The sequence below is a fragment of the Homalodisca vitripennis genome, chromosome X, assembly GCF_021130785.1.
Source record: "Homalodisca vitripennis isolate AUS2020 chromosome X, UT_GWSS_2.1, whole genome shotgun sequence".
Lineage (NCBI taxonomy): Eukaryota > Metazoa > Arthropoda > Insecta > Hemiptera > Cicadellidae > Homalodisca > Homalodisca vitripennis.
The window spans coordinates 155,970,810-155,990,252 of record NC_060215.1 but is presented as its reverse complement, the minus strand read 5'-3'; the positions used below and the strand labels follow the sequence as shown (position 1 = coordinate 155,990,252).

At 32.4% G+C, this 19,443-nt stretch overlaps 1 protein-coding gene across 3 annotated transcripts in view; it reads right to left on the bottom strand.

Moving 5' to 3' along the window:
- LOC124370046 (PHD finger protein 14) overlaps nt 1-19,443 on the bottom strand; it is a 58,557-nt gene that overhangs the window by 13,240 nt on the left and 25,874 nt on the right. For 2 of the 3 annotated variants that reach the window (XR_006923141.1, XM_046828365.1), the window contains exons 6-15: nt 17,720-17,957; nt 16,755-16,859; nt 14,600-14,769; nt 12,883-13,054; nt 9,245-9,377; nt 6,876-7,035; nt 3,554-3,628; nt 1,058-1,214; nt 514-655; nt 86-149 (exon numbers count right to left, since the gene is read on the bottom strand). Coding sequence is in view for 2 of the 3 variants with exons in the window: in XM_046828365.1 (XP_046684321.1) it covers nt 86-149; nt 514-655; nt 1,058-1,214; nt 3,554-3,628; nt 6,876-7,035; nt 9,245-9,377; nt 12,883-13,054; nt 14,600-14,769; nt 16,755-16,859; nt 17,720-17,957 (1,416 nt within the window). In the remaining variant the exon portion in view is untranslated. The remainder of the gene's footprint in view (nt 1-85; nt 150-513; nt 656-1,057; nt 1,215-3,553; nt 3,629-6,875; nt 7,036-9,244; nt 9,378-12,882; nt 13,055-14,599; nt 14,770-16,754; nt 16,860-17,719; nt 17,958-19,443) is intronic. The other variant, XM_046828366.1, reaches the window with a different exon arrangement.

Genomic DNA, 19,443 nt, shown 5'->3' with positions numbered 1-19,443 from the left:
ATTGATAACAAATAATAGCCCACCTTTAATTATTTAGATTGCCTTCTATTCATAAAAAGTTGATGCTAAAATTTAAGTGAATTACCTGGAGAACAAAGGGCGACCTCTAGATCTGTTAACGCTTCATCACGCTCTTTTTCTTTCTCAACCTGAAACACCACATACGTAGCATGTACAATGAATCATTACATTATTTAAAAGCATCCACTTAGTACCAGCCAACAATTATTTGTTTCTCTTCAATATTGAAGAGGTTAATAAAGTCACCTTTGAAACTTTTCAGTAATGTCGTCGAACCAATAAAGACGGTCCTTGGCATCTAAGGGATTAGTATTTAAATAAAAAAATCAAAATCTAGTGCAATATTTTGATGAATAAAGAATCAATTCAAATTTATGTAATGTGATAAATAGAGCAATTTCTAGCCGGAATCAAAATTAAAAGAGCAATATTTAAAACATCTGTAATCTACATGAATGGGAAGACTATATGAATGGGCTCTGCGACACTAACCTCTGGGGGGTCTTCAGACTTGACTGGAGGTGTTACATCTCCATTGCCGTTGTCCTTGAGTTTCCTTAGCTGCCTCGGGGCCTCTGGGTCCACACACTCCACTTCGGACCCACTGGAGTCCTTATCACACTCCGAACACTGCCTGGATATCAAAGCGTCAAAGATTTTATTAATATATCACATGACAGCTACAGAGCATGGTATACAAATATAGTATTATCATATGCAATATAAATATATATAGTACACTACAAATGAGAATTAAACTGCAACAAAAATATTTAAATAAACCTACTGTCAATGCCACTAATAAATCATAAAAGTTAAGGCTCAACAATTTCAATGTTCATATGATGACACATTGCAATTTATGAAATATTCTTTCCATAACCATATAATAATAATGATACTTGACATCAGATGATTTGACTTCATTTTATTGACCATTGATGTGTTGAACCTCGGTTATTAATCTTTTTTGGATATACAATGAATTAAAGATTGGGAGCTTGGAATGCTCCCAAACACATGTGCAAGCACTGACCAGCCCATCAGTTTAGTTTTCTTGGGCATCCGGGTGAGAGGAGGGTTGAGACAGCCCAGATGATAGTGCAGGTGACAGGTATCGCACTTGGCCATCAGATGCTGATCGTTGGTTCGGCTGCAGATACCACACTCCACACAGAGCCCCACAGCTGTTTCTGGAACAAACAATCGCAGTCAATCCGATGACCATATTGTTAAGTATGGATGGGGTATACCTTCTAGGTTACAATAGCAAATAATGGGCAAACCTTAAGTGCTCGAGTGTATATATCTTTATTAATCCAAAGCAATAGAAACATTTACATGACAAATAAGCATTGATCTAAAGTTACTCTTACAAGGGTTATTTATTACTGGAGACTACCAGATACATTCTAGAGCTGAGGGATAGCGTGACTTACCCAGCACCATCCTCAAGAGGCCCGACAGAGACATGACTGAACGACGAGCGACACCGGTCAGAACTTTGGACTCCGGACTCTGAACTCTTGACTTCCCAACTCTATTTTTACCAAGTTTTGGTGTATATACTAAGGTGGTGCTTCCCTCTCCAGAGGAGGCAGAGCCCCCCCTAATGTGCCGCACCCCAGGGGTTCTGAGTCTCTGATTCACCAGTGGGTTTTTCGGTTCTCCAAGGGCGGAACTGTTTTCCCACAGCGGACCATTAGTGGTGAGCCGACATCCCAGATAATGGTTTTTGAATATGTTATTTTCACTGCCTTGTGACCCCTCAATGTCAAGACTATCTGAGTGCATTTTTGTAAGTCTATAACTCCCTGGGAATCTTCATTAGATTCTTTCTCAACTAATCCATTGAAAATGTCAGATCTGATTTATGATAAACCCTGTCTGCATTCCCAGACACCTGAATGATCTGAGAAGGGACGTTAAGAAAGCCATTGCCCTACACAAATATTCCTGTGACTGTCTGCTTTCTATACTTGCTTCATGTTAAGAATAAAACAACGTATAACAATATTTTGGACATTTAAATTTTTAGTGTATTCCCAATCTGAAGAAAAACTTTCAACTGTATTGATTATGGCTTTCTGGTGTTGATTAATTAAATAATTATTGAACAAATTTAAACCTGTTTCTAAAACCAAGTTTCTCCAGCTTTGCCAAAAGAATGTGATGAACAATACACACTGACGGCATGCAGGGAGCTCACTGGATTATTGATAGGGGTGAAAAAAATGCCACGATTATTTTGCACTATTGTTTAATAAAAATGGTAAATTATAGTGATACTATTTTATTAATAAACGGTTATATCTATTTGGTACAGAAATTAGTTTTCATTAATGTGATAAAGTTTTGAGGAAACACTTTAAACTATCAGCACTGCACAGTCACCACAACATCGTTCTCATCTTCTATAATTGTTGTATACACGTCATAAACTATCAGCACTGCACAGTCACCACAACATCGTTCTCATCTTCTATAATTGTTGTATACACGTCATAAACTATCAGCACTGCCACAGTAACCACAACATCGTTCTCATCTTCTATAATTGTTGTATACATGTCATGGTTGAGCTCTCAGGAGCTTTTAGAAGAGGAATAACCCTTCTATTTATAAATATGAGCCTGCTCCCTACCCACTCAAAACTTGCTTAAACCAATACATTGTACCGAATGGACGAAACACATAGGGTTGGATACCGCTGAGGTCGTAGTAACGAATACTCGATTTGCAAAGTTTACTTGTATGTTTAATTGTGGCAAATAAACATAAAAGCACCACTTCTAGATGTTAAAAATAAAATAATATATTGCCACGTTGCTGCCAAATAGAGTGATTATGAAATAAATGTTATCATAGGGGTGGGCCTAATAGTTTCAATGTTCTATGGAAATTTTGCATACGAACTTAATAAATATTAAAACTTTAAAATTGACTTCCCTTCACGTTGATGTCAACTCACAAGCGCGGGTGTCAGCATTGTATCTTGACATTGCAGCTGTAGTCGGAAAAAGTGAAGTTTAAATCAGATTCAGAGACGTTGAAATGAGACTCGGTTGAACTTGCAGGCAAGGTGCACGAGATGTTACTCGGCAGCAAGACGGTCAGCTACAAGTTCTCAAGAGAAAAAATTAATACGCGTGCCAATTAGGTTATTAATCCGCCAAGAATTTAGTTCCAAACACATTGGATGTAACTTAAAATAACCAGTAACGAGTAACAGGGTTGCGAAATAATAAGTATTATATAAAATACAACTAAATAATGTTACAACATAACGGCTTTGAATAATGTACTTAGAACTGCAACTAACTAACATTGATAAATGGGCTATTTCATAGAAAACTACCTCTTAAAAAAGAGCACAAATTACTATACGACCACGCAAAACAATAGATACAAAATTTGTTAACTACATCTTTACGTGAACATAAATATATAAATAAACTTACAAATCTTAAAAACTTGGAAGTAAAACTAATCTTCCTTCTATAAACATTATCTATCTAGTAAAAAGTCTCACCTCGCTGCTGGCGCAGAGGGAAGCCAACTCCTGCCTTGAGAGCCGCCAGGGTAGGAACGCTGCCCAACGGCGAGGCTATCACAACATCAGTGTTAGTCACAACAGTGAAAACATTGCCTATTCTATAACTGTAAGAATGGGTTGGAAATTTCACTAAAAAAAAAAAAAAAAAAAAACAAAAACAAAATGTACATTCAAACTTAAAATAATATTTTAAAACAAAAAGCTTGTTTTAATATTTATATAACATTTTTTCATACATAATGGTCTCATCCTAAACATGCAAAAAATCAACTTCATTTCATTTGGCACAAAACAAAGTAGGAACATTTCTGAAATTCACATTTGTATTGATAATGAATTTATAAATGAAACAGAAAAAATCACATTTTTAGATCTACATGTGGATCTTACATGGGACTCAATATTGATTATGTAATGAACAAAATTAACTCAGGTATTTGTGCTCTAAAACTATTATCATTTCTTTGTAATCTATCAGTGCTTCAAACTGTATTTCATGCTCATATTCAGTCACATGTATGCTATGGAATAAGTGTCTATGGCGGGACCTCAAATCTAAATATAAATAAAATTCTCTGCCTTCAAACAAAAGGTCTGAGAACCATCTTGCGATTAAGAAATGATGATACAGTCAGGGAACATTTTACCAGCTTAAGAATATTGACAGTGTATAGCCAGTATATTTTTAATACAATCATTTATGTAAAAAATCACAAACTCAATTTTAAAACTTTTAAAGAGGTACACTTTTACAATACCAGAAACAAAACCACTACTATATTACCTCATCATAACCTAGAACAATTTAATAAAGGCACCACTTATGCTGGAATAAAATTTTCAAACTATATTCCCAAAACAATAAAGGAAATAAACGATTAAACAAATTCAAACTATTACTAAAAGACTTTCTTTGGCAGTATGCTTTTTATTCACTAGATGAATTATATTCATTAGGACAGTCAATATAGCTTATAAACATATAATAGGGGTTTAAGGATTATTACAATTATTTTATTGTATATTTTATTATATCATATGAGGTTTTACAGTATGAAGAAACATTTTTAATAGTAGTTATTTGACACTATTTATTGTATATTTACACATACTAAATAAAGACTTTTTTATTTGATTTGATATTCAAATCTTACACAAGACATGAAAACTAAAACATAATTGAATTAGATAATTCTAGATAACTTACGAAGGTTCCCATGGATACCTAGAATAAAATAACATTTTTGGAGGAACATTTCTGCAGCATTACTATATGATGAAATGGGATAAAAGAATGATTTGCGTTCAAAAATAAACTATATAATTTAGATTATATGAGATAACTTTCATACGTGTGTGTTTTTTTTAAATAAAATAATCCAAAATTAGTACATAGGAATCTTTAATAATCAAGTTTCTTAAAATTGCAATCATAACAATTGGGGTGTCAAACATTTTATCGCTTAACAGCTAGTTTTTGAAGTTTCTTATAGTTTTGTTGTATCTACTATGGTTTTCATGAAATTTAGCATCATAATTTTTAAATGGTTATGAAATTTTGAAATTATTACTGTTATTTGTTATTATTTTCCAAACAATAACAAAGTGTTGTGTCTAAAACATACAAATAGTTATGTAAAGTTACAATCCTGTAATTTAAGAAACCATTGAGTTTTAATTTTGTACGTAAAAAATACTAACAGACATACAGACCAAAAATTAAGCATTTTAGGACATCTGTTTATAAGAACTTTTTTTCTTTGCTTTAGTATGATTATAATTTCCTTACACTTTTTAATGAAACACCCTGTACATAAAATGTTCCTTGGTTTATGGTATGATCAAAATGTCTTTGAACATTATTTGTTACTTTTTTAGTTTAATAAGAACATGACAGATTATAACATTTTTCACAAGAAATCCGTAAAATTATTTATAAGTTAAGAAATACAAAATTTAAGTGTTATGACTTTTTTGTTTTTTAAAAAGCCACTATTACAAATAAGGACCAATTTTCAATATTTGGTATAGGGCATTAAATGCTTAACCAACTGTGGAACAAACTGTAATCTCTCTGGTTTTACACAAGATTTAATTAATCTTCTTTAGTATAATGCAACTCATGTTTCTCAGGTAAGTCTAATTTAAGTATCTCCTAAGAATCTTTTTAGTTGTTCATTTTTGGATTTGTAAATCACAATTAATCATTTTATTGATATTCATACTTTAGATCCAAAAAGGGTATAAAAAAAAACTATAGCGATTTTCATTAAACTTTTACAACTTTTAACCAATTAAATGTTAGAAATTGCACAAGCAAACCGCATCTGCATGGGAATTATGTTTTTTAGAAAATGCTAATTGATGCTATGATCTCTTGTGCAAACTACCAATGAAACAATGAGTGCACTTGAAAACCAATAACAAGATACACCAGAGGCAAAACTCTTACCAAATAACATATCACCCATCTTGTCCATCACAAATCCCCATATTCTAATACCACCAAGTAAAAACAAAAAAGGTATGAACTGAAAAAAAAATACCATGCAATGAAAAGTAAAATCCCGAAGCGATTTGAAGCACACGAATCTGCCAAACTGACTCACCAGACAAACCTAAATTTTCGTCATCAGAGCTCTCCCGGAATTCATAAATGTCAAAATGGTCTATAAAATTAAAACAAAACATGTATGAAGCTTGTCTTTGTAATGTAGGCATTGAATAATTTTTCAGAGTTGAAACTCCTTCAATTATCAAATCACACATTAAACTAAAAATTATTTTATTTCCATTGATTTACAATTCAGGAATAGAAATGCTTTAAATTTGGCAAATAAATATGTCAAGCGATTTATGTTTGTGGTTACTACAAACAAGATTTTAAAATTTCATTGAACAAAGCTGTAAGTAAAAATTTGATATCGTGGTATTTCTGTAGAATGGCTTTGGTAGTCTGGGTGAGGTAAACTACGCCATACAACAGTCATTTTTACAAATGCTGTGTATTAAATTGTCCTTACAACTTAAAATGACAATATTGCATTTGTTAAAGTATATAACATTACAATGGATATTAGTTGGTGTAACAACAAACCGTACTGTAGACATGTTCCATGGTGTAATATTGCTACAACTTCCTCGAACACTGCAGCAAAATCAGTTATAACTTTTTAAGTTACAACTTGATAGTTTACTCCCTTGTTATTTAAATACGATGTTAAGATGTTATTATATGACTGATTGTGACTAATCACTAGCAATAGTCAGTTTCAAACAGACAAAATAAACATGTTACCTAGAGGATGGTGGTGGCTCTTCAAAACTGGTTTACCCAATAACTCCAAATTGAGTAGTTTCTTGTTTGGTGCCACTTTCAAGATGACATCATGATACTTCTGTAGAGTGGCTTTGGTAGTCTGGGTGATGTAAACTACACCACTGTTCTCTTTTAATGCCTGAGAACAGAAGAAATAAATGGTGACATGACTCACTGCATGTTGTAACTGCAATAACAAGTTTTCACCAAAAACCGTTAAGTAAATAGTTTAAATTTAGGGTAGGACTACTAGTTTAGGTCCAGATATAAAAATTCTACGAAGGAAACAGGATTTTTCCGGGCATTTGCTATTGTTTAGCGATACAGGAAAACAGTAACTCCATAGAAAATATAAAATAATTATGCCATACAATAGTATGCTGTTATTTTTCAACAAATTAGAAAACTGCGCACTTGTGAACCATGTGTTTTGTAAGTTAAAGTAACATTTGGCCAAGAAAATTGCTGAATTTGGAACATTTTTACAATGGCAGATAAAATTATAAAACTGTAGGCCTATTTCATTCCTTATAATTTTACAAATTGTTTTAGAAAATAATGTATAAGTAAATGTAATAAATTTATTTAAAAAAAACAAATACAAGCACAACAGTTTTTTCACAGAGCTTAGAGAAGGTTGAGATAAGGGAGATTAGTCAGTAGCTGTAGCTGTGAATCAATTTTTATATTTTTAACATTCTTTCGATATATACATATTATTATCACCATAGGAATTCTGAGTTCATTAACCCTTTGATTGGTGGGTTTCTTCTCAGTAAGAGTGCCCTAAAAAGTGAGGTTTTTAATTTTGTTTTTTGAGGTGATTTTGGTTTACTACAGTAGATATGTTATAAAAAAACACTCAAATCTAACTTTTTATTTAAGTTTGTTTTGTATTTATACAGACTATACAAACTATACACAAAAGTTATTATATTTACAAAATATGGGAATGAGATAAAATATTTAGTATTTTCTCATAAACATACTAAGCTACAGGTTAGGTACAACACAGTAACAGTACACAAGCCTCCTCAGTAATCACTGATGGTATGACAGAAGCAAAAAGTTGGAAACACAAAGCGGAAAGTCGCAATGCACCATTTTACCATCTACCTTAAGACACTAAAGGCTTTTGATTTTTCTTGGCTCTTGCGTTGTTTATGATGTCCCATGCAACATTTGACTTCTTGTCTGAATTGTTAATGTAATTTTTGGAAACTCCATTCCTTAAAAATCTAAGCCTTAATCGTATTTTTCTTCATCTCAGCTGATTGTTCCCTTAACTCTTCATTTCCTTTTGTATTGTATTGATGTAGGATCTGAAGGTAGTTGTTTTTCAGATGTAATGCTTCTGCATCTGCAAAAACTTTAGGCTTGAGTCTGGATTTAGGTCTTTTCTTTATCTTTTGGCATGCTGTGTTGAAAGCTAGTGATAGTTTAGTGTTGAAGACATTCTAAGCTTCTTCTGCTGGAGCATGGTTAACTGATTCCCAGTCCTCTTGCTAAAGTAGGGCCTTTAGTTCATTTACAATCCTGTGATTTAAACACCTGTGCAACATCTGGGGCTTTTTGGTTTGTTTTGTAGATGGAATTTTACAAGTTTGAGCAGTGTGGTCCGATAGCCTGGCATTTATCATATTTGTGTCAATGTCTGTTGGGTCTGGTTATTCTGGTGGGAGGTAGGTCTATCCTTGTCATGTTACAGAAAACTAAGGAATGCAAGGATGTAAAGGTATGAAACTAGTTAGTCATGGTACTGCTAAAGACCTCAATATCCTATCACTCGTGTACAGAATAATAATGCATGCTTCAACAGAGGAAACAATCATTAAATTAAAAAGCAGCCCAAAAACAGATTGCTATGGGTGTAACAGTAAATTAATGAAGACATTCGGAGTTTGAATCATTTGATGTTCTATTTGAATCTGAAGATCCTAATGTTTTAGTATTTAAATATAACTGTACTTGATCAAAAACTAATAATTAAAAAATGTTTTATTTTTATAACCTTATCCCAAAAAAGAGAAACTTCAACTGAATTACTAATGTTGATTTTAACCCATGTGAATTGAGTTAATTTGAGACAAGATTGAAGATTGAAAGATTGTTTACAACGGTAATGATACTAGCTTTTGTGATAATAATTTAACGGTATTAAATTTGTTAAAACAAATTTTCTCTGTACTAGCCTGAGAAAACTCATGTCCTCTTATTGCACCAATCAGTACATATCGCATCCACACACTTGGCTATCCTTTGGCACACTTTTAAGAAGGATAAAGAACACAAATTGAGGATGTACAAAAACAATCTAAGACTGAAATAGTAAAAGAATTTTGTCTTACTTCATCATACTGTGACTGCACCTCCTTTTGTTCTTCCACGAGTTTAGCGTTCTCTTCAAGGAGAACAGACAGCTGCTGTTTCATTGACTCTATGCGGTAGTTTCTATCCAGGTAATAGCCGATGAACTCCACACTGTAATATATAAAATTCTTTATTCAAAATGCACACATGAGTCAAGTATAATAATTTACTATTTTTTAGTAATTCTCCAATAAGTTTTGTAAATAATTTTTTCCAACCAATTTTCTTGTTACATCGTCTTCCTTCATAACGAGCAATTTTGTCAATTTGCTCACAATATTTATCTGAGCATTACAATATTATTCATGATGAAATATCAGTTATTGTTAATTCACTAATTAAATTTATGACAACATTTACAACAAATCCTCTGCTCTGGTTAGGAGCATTATGTGGAAGTACTATTTTACATAAAAGTATATAAAGTGAAAAGATCATTTCAATTTAACTCTTTGTGGACGGCTGAATTTGTTTATAGAAACAAGTTTTTCTGATACATTTTGATGTAAAATTTAAGTGTCAGAAGTCAGAAATCCTTTATTCGGTTATATAAAACAAAAATGGTGTGTGTGGGCAATATAGTTACTCTATAATTTAACTACTTTTCATTTTATGTGTGCCTACTTCGAAAGTGTTGTCCTTTAGTCCTTTTATTGTATATTGCAGCTTCCACATCACATACCATTATCCATAGTATTAATAATACAACAACCAATACATCTAAATACATTCTCCCCATCCCACATTACATCTTTCACTTATAAATATACAGAGAAACAGTATATAAATAAACAAGAGTATAAACAGCAATAACAATAAATAGAATATTACATCTTATAACAATAACAATAAACAAAACAGAAAAGTAACAAAGCTTAATGGACTCATCATGCAAAAAATGTTTTAATTGACAAATAAATAGGAAACAAGAATATTACCACTAGAGCACACAACAGTTATCATGCTTATCACACAGTCAAGACCATGCACCGATTTTCCAAAAGGTACCTTACTTTTTGTTTGAAAGTAAAAATACTTTCGGCTAAACTTTAATAAACTTGGAACTCAATAAATATGCAACAAATATACACAACAAATTATATATAACAATCATAAATAAACTATGAAAACTTAAAACAAATATAAACTCTGACAGAACATAACAACAATATAAACTATCAAACTAGTGAACAACAAAATGCAATAGCAAACTTCATTCATTAACTCTATTAACAAATAATTCAACAATAACAAAAATATCACTATTTTGTTTTAACAAAACAGTAGACTATAAATATTAACAAATAATTTCTATAGGAACAAGAGTACACAAACAAGAATTATTTTACATAAATAAATAAATAGTAACAATAATACATAAATAACACCACACAAGTCAATTTTTGTTAACTTAATAAGTCATAATTTTCATTTTAAATTTAGGTTTCTTTTCAAGTATGATGCTATTACCAGAATGTCTAATTATTTCATTGTAAAATTTTGGACCCAAATAACAAGAGTTGCATTCTGCTGCATTCCTTGTTCAAGTTTGGCAATTCAAGTGTAATATATTGTGCAAATCTCGTTACTCTATTAAACTGCCTCGTTGGAAACTGCTCAATTCTTGCGTGTACATACATCACACAACACAACTTGTGTATTTGAAGCAAGCAGCCCATTCTCCGAAAAAATTTAGGTTAGTCTGTCCCTCTTATTAACTCGAAAAATTATACGTAAAGCTTGCCTTTGACACATAATTACAAGCTTTTTACTGCTGGATATGTACCCCCACAAAATGTAATATCCCATACCTCAGCACGCTTTCAAACCATCAAGTGTTGCACCATAAGACAACTTCTCATGTGGTATAGACCATAGTTGATTTTTCTCAGCTTCTTTCCTAAATAATCAATATGATGGTCCCATTTGAGTTTGTGATCGATGAAAAGTCCCAAATATCTCACCTGTTCTACAACCTCTATGCTGGAGCATGTACATTGATATTTACAACTATGACATAACAGTTAAAAATTATTTTGCAGCTGTTCCCTAGGTTGATTAGTCAAAAAATATTAAACATTATTTTGTTAACTATTTGATTTTTTAAATTATTAACATTCTGTTTTCAATTAACCATGTTGAAGTTTGCTCAAATCACTATTAATTTTTCTTTTTAGCGATTCATTACTGTACGCTGAACATACAAGGAGAAAGTATCAACAAACCATCCGTTAAAAACACAGTCTTTAGTGGATATATCCGCTTCCCTCCACAAAGGGTTAAAAAACAAAACTAAATTCCAATCACATCATCCTGAATGCTAATGGCCACAATTAATTCACCCTTCTTAGGGGAAAAGAGCAATCTTTCAGTATTTTGATTTTAATAAATTTGATTTATAATAAAACCAGACAAGATATGATGGGAAAGTACTTTTAATAATTTACAATATGATTTTAAGAATTTATTTAAAAAAAAAATTAATTCTGCCTTAGCAGAAATCATAAATCCTATGTAGAGGTTTAACTTGAACCTCGACGAATCTTGAGTTTTAAGTTATTTTGGAACCACCATCAATGTAGAACAAATAGCTTCAAAGAAATATATGATTAAATTATTTTAAATTGAAAATGTAGACCAGCTTTGAAAGCAATATCAAACATTTTAAACACAATATGATAGGGGTTAATAAGTATTGTTTTGTTACTACAGGAATGCGGTTATCCTAACCACATGTTAAGAACTAAATCTGTTTCTTAATCCAGTCGTTATTGGTATAAATCACGTCTGTAGGTATTTTGAAAACAGGCTGTGAATTTAAGTACTTACGTGTATATTGAAATTTGGGATTGAATCAAACGTAAACCTTTGAACAACAGTTTTAAAAGATGAAAGAACAAAGCTGTGCTTTATTATATAATGTGACAAAATTGAATTCAGCTGTTAAAACGCATGAGATAATAATTTACAGAATATGGTCAATTTAATTTATTTGAAATAACTATTCATCAACATAAAGAAGCAAGTACTGTGTTATAAGAAATTTTCAGACTCACTTACTCAAATTCACAAATCATCTTCAACTGTAAATAAATATTCATAATTTAAAAATCAATTTTGGGTATAGATTAAATTTTAAGCTATTCAAGTCTACAAAACTGTTATCTGATATAAAAAAACAAAACCTGTGCTACATCTAGGATAGCTAAATCATAGGAAATTTTTGTTATGAGATTTTGTTGGGTAAATTTTAGTTTTTTACCATTTGTTGCTAAGTAACACATCAATACATGTTCAGCTTGGATCTAAAGAAATGAGAATAAGCCTTAGCTTCAACTTCAGACTCAACAATATACCATAAGTTTCATGTAGACAATTCTAATATTTAAAACGAACTATAAAAAGTACACACAATAATGACAATTGAAATGCCAAACAAATGTTTTGTTAACAAGATATCTTATTTACTGTCATTTTCCTATTCAAGTTTATATTTTCATAAACAATTCTGAAATTTTGAAAAATCAGGATTATTTTAATATACTGATGTAGTATAACATAATCTTGTGCTGGGTGACAATAAAATGTTTCATATACTGTTTTAGTAGGCAAGTACCTGAAAGCTGGTGGAATGTGCCACTTGCGGTGGACGTCGGCAAGTGCAGCGGTCTGAGCCTCGCGAAGTGCCCACGCCTGAGTGTCAACACCACTGAGACTTGCTTTGCGCCACAACATGCGGCACACATTAGCATCAGAAGTCAGTGGCCGGGCCATCTTCTGAGTAGGCACTGCAAACATTCAGAATCACTTGATTTATGTTTAATTTATTTTCTTATTATGCATTACGAGTACAGTTGTTGGCATTATTAATATTTTTAACCCTTTGAATGCCCTTTGATTTTACCAGACATCAAAAGTTTTACCGGACGTTCAGAGAAAAAAATCACTACAAATCCTGTCTTGACCGTAGCACTTTTTTCAGTACCATCGACCTTGTACTGTACTGACTCTCCTTATTCTGTTTGATAAGATCCTCGCACAGACCAGTGGCACCTAGGGCAGGCAGAGTAAGGCTTAACCCTCCAATTGATGACCGATGGCACAGACGTTCATCAATACCACTTGTGAACTGATAAAGACGGCACAGCCGTCAGTCAACTTTCCGCTATTATTACGCGATAACCGTTTTAAATTATAAAGACATAACTTACACCAGTTGAATCCTCTACTCATAAATACCAATTCATTTTATATAGTTTATATTCGTAATATTACTATATAAAATGTCATATGTGGAGTCATTTATTACTATATAAATGACGTGTGGAGTCAGCTGATATCGATCCAAATGCTGCACGGCCTTGACGTTATTTGTTGCTACTGTTGCTAGTTATTATGTAGCCTAGTTGTTTATAATTGATTGTTATGTTGTGAAATGGGCGATCCATGTTGTTTAAATTATATACATGAACTATTGGGTGATAAAAATATTAGTTCTGATGATGAAAGTAACATATCTGCAAAAAAAGTGCATGTTGATCTTTGTCAATTTTGTTGTCAGATAGTGTGGATGATTTTAAACCGGTAGAATGTGAATTGGGTTGTGAAAATTGACAGTGAAAATATTTCATCATTATCTGATATTCCTCTTGCCCAAAGAATTCATCAAACACCAGTATGAATACGTGTACTGTCAAAATATGTAGTAGATACTATACATTTTTATCAAAAACCTTTTTTGTGTTGTAAATAAATAAATAAATATATATATATACACATACAATATAATATGTGTGTGTGTGTGTGTGTGTGTGTGTGTGTGTTACAATCTTTTTGTTCACTACAAAACTGTATATTTTGTACATTTACAGTATCTTACTATCTCAAAGCCATGTGAAAGTTACACGGAGTGAAACTTAGAAAACAAAAGAATTACAATACACATTTTGCAATTTATGTACAAACAAAAAAACAAAACTCTAGTAAGTGCATATTTGTATTATTTTACATTATTTTTAGTTTCTGACAAAAAAATTTATATGTAAATCTTATTGCTTAGCATTTAGCACATATTTTTAAAAACATTCTAAAAAATATTCTCTGCAAAGACAAAAACCAGTGTATCATTCTGGGAGTTTCTTATTATCAGTCAGAGGGTTAAATTGGGATCGGCCTCTCCTAAGTTCTACACAAACGGACCGGTGCTGAACAAAGGGATATTGGCAATTTGGCCAAAGAAGTGATTATATTTTGAAAAGTTTGTTTATTCCATTTTCTTATTCCTCTTTTCTCCGAACTTAAAATATTAGATACAAATTACTAGTAAGACTCACCCCATGGTGGAGGCCTGGTGAACTTGATGCTGCAATATTTCTGCTTGTACTTTTCCAGTTTACGCTTTATACGCAGCTGCTCCGGTAAGCTACTGTGACCTTCCATAGCGTATTGCTTCTTTCGTTGGGCCGTCCTTAGTTCCAGGGCCAGCCAGTTGCGCCTGCGCTTTCTGAAACATTTTGTCATTTCTCAGTCAATAACGATAGTAACTAGTAGAAACACCATCTATGATCAGAACATTTATTGCAACATGATGTTCACAATTATACACATTAATTGTCAATATTGAATGATACGTAACTCCCACTACATCCCAACAGGGATCATGTGTGGCTGGTTTATACCTTCCAGTTGAACCTTTAAAAGAATTTTTTACTGTGGAACTGTTAGTTTCTAGACATAACCTATTTAGTTTAATGATTAGATTTTAAATGTTAATGTCATATGTTTTTTATTTATTTAAACAAACTACATTAGAAAATATATCAATGTTATATAATTCTGTTATTTTAATTTTGAGGCTGTGATTTGTTTGTTGTTATTATTTGTTAATTATTTATTTGTTATATACCCGTTTTAATTTGTTATTTATTTATTTAAATTTTAAAGTAATATTTAAATTGTGGCGTTACTGTTTTGGCAATTTCATTTTTGGGTACCAAATTTTCCTCATCTAACTTCTGCTAGTATTATGTATATTTTATACATGATTGTGTTGATGCTTGTGCAAGCTTTAAGGCAATAAATGTATTCTTATTCTGTACCACTGGGCACAGCAAAAACCTATGTGTCACTTAAATCTGGACAACCTTACGCAACTTATAAGCTTCTTGTCCTAAGAGAACAAAAAAAAAAAAACTCCTTCAGATTACTAAAGTAACTAAAATTTATGTACTTGGAGACATTATTTTAGTTGTGCAAAGGTTTCAACGTGCTACAGTGAACTTTTATATATTAACTGGAACTGTTAGATGCATTATATGAAGAGACAGCTCATTGAAAAATATAATTCCCATACAATTTGGAGAACTTTTAAATCATTTTGATTTGTTAACAGGAAGTTGCAAAATGTTTTTTATGTAATTATTTATTCTATTATATTATGGCTTTGCCGCTGTTAAATAAAGTCTGTACAGAAAATGAATAAATCTGCAGTGAGCAAAAGGATTGAACAAATAATTGTTGTAGGAAATCTCCAGCATATTCATACAAATTTTAACATAGAAGGTCTAGGTGAGTGATACACATGGCCGAGTCCTAGATACAGATGACATTGTTGCCAGAACTCTAGAGAGGAGTATGAGAGAGAGAAATACTCTGCTAGGTCTACTGAGGACATTTTCAGTGTTGGGTTTAATCTGACAGTGTTAAGAATTATCTGTTTGTTCGCAACAGTAGGAACTTGACCAATAAAGTGTTTAGTAGATCTGTGAGATCAACAATAAAGTGTTTAGTAGATCTGTGAGATCAACAATAAAGTGTTTAGTAGATCTGTGAGATCAACAATAAAGTGTTTAGTAGATCTGTGAGATCAACAATAAAGTGTTTAGTAGATCTGTGAGATCAACAATAAAGTGTTTAGTAGATCTGTGAGATCAACAATAAAGTGTTTAGTAGATCTGTGAGATCAACAATAAAGTGTTAAGTAGATCTGTGAGATCAACAATAAAGTGTTTAGTAGATCTGTGAGATCAACAATAAAGTGTTTAGTAGATCTGTGATATCAACAATAAAGTGTTTAGTAGATCTGTGAGATCAACAATAAAGTGTTAAGTAGATCTGTGAGATCAACAATAAAGTGTTTAGTAGATCTGTGAGATCAACAATAAAGTGTTTAGTAGATCTGTGAGATCGACAATAAAGTGTTTAGTAGATCTGTGAGATCGACAATAAAGTGTTTAGTAGATCTGTGAGATCAACAATAAAGTGTTTAGTAGATCTGTGAGATCAACAATAAAGTGTTTAGTAGATCTGTAATGTGAGAATTAGTTTCACGAAGTAACTATACTTAGAATGGAGAGGTATTGGGGTGGGCACGTTCTGTATCATGAGAAAGGCAGGGAGGTGACCTAGGGGAGTTGAGAGGTTTAAAAGGTTAATAAGATAATGTTTTTTGCTAATTGATCTTTTAGTTACATTATTTAAAATACTTACTTGACTAGAGTTTTATCAGAGTGTAGTTTGCAGTGAGCGTAGAATGGATCAGCTTGGTCCACTTCTTCTGAATGGGCTTCAGACAGCAAACCCTCTCTTTGACCACTGTAAAAATTACAAAAAAATTATTTCCAATGCTTGAAAGCTAAAAATACTATAAACCCACAAAACCATATTACTCGTCGTACTAGAACAATGGCCGCTATTGTAGAAGTAAACAAACAACTAAAATTCCCATTACGAAGTAAAATTAAACAATACAATGTCTCTCCTAGTTTTTGTTACACAATAATAAGTAATAGTTTATTTTAATAATACAAATTGAATGAAACAAGCAGTTTTATCTCATCTCCCAGACAACTAATTTAGGAGCTTGTAATAAAATCATCAAAAACTGAAAAAGTGTAAGTGAATTTTGATTGTTTTGTTTATTTATTTTTGTTTTATTTATTTTGCATTATAATTAAGTAATCTAATAAAAACTGGTTTTCTATGTAAAAAAATTTTGCTGTTTTGAATAAAAAACTATTGAGACAGATGAACAAAAAAATACAATATTGACCAATGCTTTTGGCTTTTTGTTTCTCTTACTAAAACAATTTGTAAATATATACTAAAAAAATCAAATAAAAAAATTTTGGAGTAAGCAACAAAAACTATTGTAGAGCAACCAAATAGACTAAAATGTCCTGAAAAATGGACTAGTTTATCTGTATCCAAACTCATTCTATTAATATTTTAGTACACACATGCATTTTTGCTAAATCAATTCAAACATTTAGTCCTAGACAGGCTAGGTTAATTGCTTCCTCAATGGGTTAAGAATAACCTAGCTTCATTAAATGCCAAATGTTTAGTCGTGGACTTTTAAAACGTGTAACAAAATCTAGCAAGGTAAACCGGTGCAAGATCAGGTAACACACATCAGACACAACTAAACCAGAGTCATTGGGGGATCAACTCACCAAGTGACGTGGAAGTAGGAGCGACAGAGACCGGCATCACAGCCCACACAAACTCCTGTGCGTGTGAAGCGCTGGTCCGAGCACAGTGAACAAGCACGAGCTCCCCACTTAGTGTACGCCATCTCAAACAGTGTCACACTACTGAGTTTATCGACTTCACCGAACGCCACACCAGGGATGTACAAGGCACACACGAGATGGACCCACTTGCCTGTATCTGTTTCTTTGAAAATACCACCTGTAAACAATGAACATTTCATACCACAATTAGTAACAGAAGTTTTAACGATCGTATAACAATAGTCAAATAACAGGCAAAGTTATCTGTGGCATGAGACAAGACAAGATCTTAACATTAAAATATATAATAGTGTTTTAAATAAATAATTAAACATTTTGATTGATTTAAAAAATTGATTCACAAAGAATGGAGAAAAACGATAACAAAATTAGTGGCAATTGAACAATCTCTTGCGAAGTCAAACTCCAAAGACGAGAAAAAGATGGCAAACTATTATCAAGAAAACTGCATATCACTTTTCAAATACATTCCGTCCAACACCTATAACAGCAATCAGTTTAAAACTGAAGTCTATTTATTAATTTGCTTAAGTTCTTTATATCAGATTCGATAGCATCAACCAATATGGAAGGTATGTCAATGTGTTTAACATTTGACAAACATCTTGTTCACATACGTTTGCCATCACAGTTGCTTCTGTAGCTCAAAACTAAGCACAGCACAGTTGCATCACTGATAAACCCATCATCAGTACTGACAACTGAAACCAAGAGATAATCCGAATCTGATTTGGAACTGTTTAATGTATTTCAAGAAGTCAGATAGATTTCAAGTCACTTTCAACATTTCTAGAGTGCTGCCTTAAGCAGTACTCCAGTTCTACTTTGACTTTCTTTTTATGCTAAAATACATTGCACAGTCATCTTAACTTGAAATCGTGCTGTAAACTCAGCTCAGGTCTGTATGTGCTACGACGGCTGAGACACATATCTAGTGATGACACTACAAAAGCGGTGTACTTTGCTCTGTTTGAGGCACATGTCCGATATGGGACAGTGGTGTGGGGTAATTCCTCTAGAACAAACACAAAGAGGGTCCTAGTTCTGCAAACAAAGGCAGTTCGCATTCTAGCTGGCCTTGGACACAGAGAATTGCCGCACAGCCTTTAAATAACTAAGGGTGTTAACTTTAGTGAGCCTTTTCATCCTAGAAACAGCTTTACATTCTAGAAAGCAAAACCTGCAAAGAGGAACTGATATACACAATTATAACACTAGAAGAGCCAACAACATAGTACTTCTGATCCATCATCTCACACTCTATGAAAAACAACCAACATATCTGGGAGCAAAATTCCTCAACATGCTGCCAGAAGAAGTGAAAAACACCCACTGCGAGAAGAAGTTGAGAAGAAACATCATAGCATGGCTACAACAGCGCCCTTTCTATACAGTGGATGAATTTGAAAACTGGAGAAAGACTTTTGAATCTTTGTAGTGGTTTTGGTGACACATTTATTGTTCTCAATGAATGATGTAAATAAAGAATTATTGTCTATTGTCTAAACCATTTATAAGTTATATGAAGAGTACGCTTCTGCTCAACACAGTGATCAGATTGAAAACTGAAACATTTGCTCCTTTTCATGGACATATTATTCACTTTTATTAGTTAAAAGCTTCAGAAACAGTATCAACACAAT